The sequence below is a fragment of the Mastomys coucha genome, unplaced genomic scaffold (assembly GCF_008632895.1).
Source record: "Mastomys coucha isolate ucsf_1 unplaced genomic scaffold, UCSF_Mcou_1 pScaffold5, whole genome shotgun sequence".
Lineage (NCBI taxonomy): Eukaryota > Metazoa > Chordata > Mammalia > Rodentia > Muridae > Mastomys > Mastomys coucha.
This window is the reverse complement of record NW_022196911.1, coordinates 49,499,353-49,504,857: the sequence shown is the minus strand read 5'-3', so window position 1 is coordinate 49,504,857 and position 5,505 is coordinate 49,499,353. Positions and strand designations below refer to the sequence as shown.

Here is a 5,505-nt window from a genome sequence, read left to right as displayed (position 1 = left end):
AAAAAAAAAAAACACTCAGAGCTGGAGAGATGGCTCAGTGGGTAAGAACACCGACTGCTCTTCCAAAGGTACTGAGTTCAAATCTCAGCAACCATATGGTGGCTCACAACCATCTGTAATGAGATCTGATGCCCTCTTCTGGCATGTCTGAAAACAGCTACAGTGTACTTACATATACTAGATGAATAAATCTTTAAAAAAATTAAATAAAAAAAACCTCATGGAGTGGGTCTTAAATTAAATTTCTTACTCGATCAAGCTTTGTGTCACCATTGTTCTAGCTTATCTTCCAGACAGGGATCAATATAGATCAAAGGGTTTATAGTAGGGTTGGTATTTACATTTCTCCTTTGGTAGCATTCAGAATATCTTCCTGTATCAAAAATACTGTTAGCATTCTGTCTAAACTCCACCCACAGACACCTGGCAGTAGCCAGGTAGGTCTGACCCACCCACCATAAAAGGGGCTGCTTGCCTCCTCCTCCCTCTCTTGTTCTCTTGCTCTCGTTTCTTTCTTGCCCTCTTGGGCTCTTCCCTTCCCCCCTCTCCTATTCCCTTCTCCCTCTCTCCATGTGTTCATGGCTGGCTTCTATTTCTCTACTCCCTCCCTCTCTGCCTTTCTCTGCCTCTACTACCTTCTTAAATCCCCTCCCCATACCCTGAATAAACTCTATTCTATACTATACCTATACCGTGTGCCTGGTCCCTCAGGGAGAAGAGATGCCTCGGTACGCGCTCGCTGAGACATCCCCTTCCCCAATACCTCATCACACACTCCCATAGAACATATTCCCTCTCTCTTTATCTTTTAATAAACACATCAGATACTAGCACATAGAGTGAAGGCTCTATGTAGGAACCAGCTCTACTTCTCCATGTTCAGTAAGCTGTGTATGTGTTATCTTCAGCAATGGAGCCTTGTCATAAGTTTGTGGAGAGCAACCTATAGTTCTGACAACAGCATGGGTTGTTTGGGAGTTCCTGTTGGACCTTTTTGGCCAACAATTCAATGAGATATAACCTATTCCTAGTACTGGAAGCTTCATTATGATGACAAGAGATATCTAGTTGGAGCTCTGTCTCCCCATTATATACATACATATTTTAGGAAGCTTCTACAATATTAAGTTTTCATACCCAGCAGTGCTTGAGTGACCAAGAACCTGAGATAGAGGAAAACCAAATACTACTGTTCTACTGAAAGAATGCAGTAATTCAAAATTTGACTCCAAATGGCATTTTGCTCTATTCATAGATTGGTGCCTTGCTCAGCCATCAGAGAACCTTCCTCCTGCAGCAACAGAGAACAAATAGAGACCGACAGCCAGACATTATACAGAAAGGAAGAGATCTTGGATCTTGGAACACTAAGCCACAAATGGATGTCCACATCAAAACCCTCCCTTCAGGGATCAGGGATCCCTGCAGAAGAAAAGATGTAAAAATGTAAAAAGCCAGAGTGGATGAAGTACACCAAGAAAACAAAGCACCGTAAATCAACAGGGTTAACACACACAGGAACTCACAGAGACTGAGGAAGGATACACAGGGCCGAGATGGGGTCCTAAAGCTGAAAGGAGAAGTGGACACATGCTCCCGTCCCTAATCTAGAAACTATCTCCAATTGATAACCACTTGCAAATGAAAATTTAGTTTTCTCCAAAGGAGTCTCACTAGGGAAACAAACAGCCCATCTTAAGGACACACTGAATGTCCAGCATTGGATAGATTGCTAAGAAAAAAGTGACCTCAGTGGTACCTTTGGAGGTTCTCTGTCTCATAATGTCAGGGCTTAAGGTTTTTTTTATTTTTATTATAAATGTATAAATACTCTATAATCTCTCTCCTTTTTCTCCCTCTCTACCCTAGAAGTCTTTTGTGTGTGTTTCCAGTTTACTATTTTTATGAGACTCCTGAGTATGAGATCAAGTGAATCTCCACATCTATATCTGTTTCTTGTGCCTTTCCTTGGGTTCTTTTCCTTTTGTTTGTTTATTTTGTCCTATTCCATTGTGTTAGGTTATATTATATACTATAGCATATTATAATTATCTCTTAGAAGCTTGTTCTCATAATGAGAGACAGAAAGAGGGTGGATCCGGTTGGGACGGGAGGTAGGGACAAACTGAAAGGAGTAGAGTATGGGAAACCATAATCAGGATATATAAGAAAAAAATTTATTTTCAATAAAAGGGAAAAAAAGAGAAAAAAAAATCTCAAAACTAGGACTTTGAATTCTTAACAGGCTAAAGATGTTTTATACTAGCAAAGTTACCATATTGAAATTATACTAAATCTTTCTTGAATTATTAAAATACCCAAGATTAAGTTTCAAACAAATGATCAATGATGCTCACCGATACTGATGTGTCCTCATTTTTTCTCTTAACACTGGAGTCAAACAATACATTTCTCCCTCGTCTTTCACAGTCTTGATATACGATCAGTCGAATCTGGCTTGGGTCAAATTCTGGCAAGGGCCAACTTGGGGGGGAAAAAAAAGGATCCATTTGAGTTAATTTTAATAAATATTCCATATATATTCTTATAACCAAATTCTTATCTGACAGACCCAGAAGCTGTATTATTACAGAAGAATATACAACTGACCTTTATATAAAATGCCACTATGTGGGTCAAGACTTTAAAAAGTTACATAAGTATGATTTTTTGATTAAAAAAAAAGATATACTTAAATAATTGGCTATTATCAACATATAAGATAGCCAACTTATATAAAAGGTTAACATATATAAGCATAAATTACTAATACAAATATGTTGGCCTCAGAGCAATGACATAAGATTAAGTCATATTTTATTTTTTCTTCAACACAAAAGTACGAAAATAGGAACAGATTTGCAATAGATCAAAACAGAGATATATTATGAGTAAAACAGGCACACAAAAAGCTACTGCATCTTCATTTAAATAAATGTTAAAACCTAGCAAGTTTCAGTCTAAGAATATATATCTAATGTTTAAAATTATAGAAAAGTAAGCTACAAGCAGCCCTCTAGTCAGTGCTTAGTCCTCTAGTCACTGTACAGCTCTCAATGTACTCAGGAAAAGAAGTGGAAGAAGTGGACAAGAAAGAGCGAAGGGAAGAGTCAGGATCTTGACAGCCCTAAAGTTTGCAAAGTGCTTATCCCAAAGAGCAAAGATGCATCAAAGAACACCAGGAAGGGGCATTCTGAGTGGATCAAGGCAATAACTACATCTCATCTAGATATTGCTGAAGTACATTTTTCAGTTCACAACAAATATTTGGACAAAAACATATTGCATTTGTTTTACCGACCTTTATTTGTACATTAAGTGTCACAATTTAAAAGAATAATGTCACTGTTGGAAACTGATGGAAGTCTGACCCTACATATCAAGCTCAAGCAGACATCTATCCATAAGACAACACTGGCTTGCATAACACAGGAAGGCACTTATAAAACTATGACAGAACAAACCAACATAGGTTGAAAATCAAGAAGTGGTTTCATGGAACCGACAGAAACATTCTGAGGAAGGAGTGTAACCTGAGTAACTAAAAAGCATTCACCACTTTTGGAAACATCATTGGTGATCACGGTGAAGAAAGTTTTAAGGAGTAAGATTTCATAGGACTGAAGGGGGAAAAAAAAAGACAACTGTCAAGAAAAGAAAGGCATTAAAAGCCAAGAGCGATGGGTATTTTGTTACTAAGAGAGGAAACATGTGAACATGTTTACACTCTGATGCAGTTTGAGGTGGAGAGGAAATTGCAGGCCTTTGAGGAAGTAGTGAAAACTGTTTAAAGAATTAGCTCAAGAACTGGCTTCTCAGCCTTTGGCAAGTATCAAGTTCAGAATAAAAGTAACTCTTGCATTAGCCTGGGAAGAGAAGAGGGTAAAAAGGAGGAGGGCATTTTCTGGAGGAAATGTTGATTAGCAACAGTAAGACTTTTGAGCAATGCTATAAACCTACACACAGTTGACAATTACTGAGAATATGATTGGCCACAAACTGCTCAAGGTTGTTATTCTCTTTCTAGAAAGCAAGCTCTCGGGTGTTTGAATTTGAATCGGGCAGAGACAGGGTAAAGGATTTTGACAGACAAATGGAAGAAAAGGAAAAAGAGACGCTGAAGATGGAGCAGAAAACTGCAAGAATATAGCGGGAACAATGAATACTGGAGCCTAAATTAGAAAAGAGTGAGGATCTGAGCTAAGAGAATGGAGGCATAATCGCCAAGGTGCTGAGAAGACAGTGGGGACAACAATCAGCACAGACAGACCACCAGAGAGGAAGAAATCCTCACAGTACAGTGCTTACAAATGTCAAGGAAGGCAGCAGTGCACAGAAACAAGTGTTGCACAATGGCTAAACTTTATAAAGACCAATTCAGCCATTTGGTGGGGTTGTCAGTGGAGAGAGGGGATAGGCAAGTAGCAAAGAACAGAAAGGGATAAGAAGAGCACCAAGTATTTAGGATTCTACCCAGATTCCCTGTGAAAGATGATGACACGAGAACCATGAGTGATACGACTGACCATTTGCACGGCATGGTTTGGAATTAAAAGGAATGTAGTCAGGAAGAAACTGGGATTCTCTTAACCAAGACCTATGGTCACCTAGGCCGCCAGAACAGTAAGATTATGAGGCTTTTTTCTTAAAAGATAAAGGTATGCAGATATGAAATGTGCAGGAATGTATAAGGGGAAACAAACATTTAAGGCTTACATTTCTAAATTAAGAGAAAAGATAGGAAAATAACTTAAATGTAGCTAGAGAAACTGGCAAATCAATGTTCCAGAAAAGTTAGAGCAAAGCATTCTACACAGTAAAGTTCCTAATGAGCTGTAAAATATATAGTGAGGTCAAAGAAAATGACCTACAAAGGAAAATTACTACAAATGGATGTACAAGGTTGAAGGAACAAATAGTTATTTGAATGTGGTCATTTTGTTTTATCTGAAAAATACACATTTTCAGAAGCATATATAAGGTGGGTATCTGAACTAAGGTATAGGACTTAAGATATAAGCGTTTAATAAAAATTAACAAAATAGGGGAAAGTGAGAAAGCAAAGGTACAATTAGACTGAAGACCCAGCTGAGCCACAAGTTTGTGTCCAGCCTGGGCTACAAAATGATACCCCAATTTTTTTTTTTTTTTCTTGGTTTTTCGAGACAGGGTTTCTCTGTGTAGCCTTGGCTGTCCTGGAACTCACTTTGTAGACCAGGCTGGCCTCGAACTCAGAAATCCGCCTGCCTCTGCCTCCCAAGTGCTGGGATTAAAGGCGTGCGCCACCACCGCCTGGCCGATACCCAAATTTTAAATGATAACAAAAGTGACAGCAAATAAAAAGAGACCTGGACTTCACTCTCTGAAGAACTGTGGCCAGATGGCCCTGACTGAAGCAAAGGGACAATGTCAGTGGTTTCCTTTGATTGCCCAGACACTGTCTCTGTAGCTCCCAATCTTCTTTACTGTAATGGAAGTTGGTGCAAATTGTGAAGTCTGTAAATA

At 38.8% G+C, this 5,505-nt stretch overlaps 1 protein-coding gene across 2 annotated transcripts in view; it reads right to left on the bottom strand.

The window, feature by feature from the left end:
* Fnip1 (folliculin interacting protein 1) overlaps nt 1–5,505 on the bottom strand; it is an 83,890-nt gene that overhangs the window by 52,162 nt on the left and 26,223 nt on the right. For both annotated transcript variants that reach the window (XM_031354903.1, XM_031354904.1), the window contains exon 2: nt 2,358–2,484. In XM_031354903.1, the coding sequence (XP_031210763.1) occupies nt 2,358–2,484 (127 nt within the window). The remainder of the gene's footprint in view (nt 1–2,357; nt 2,485–5,505) is intronic.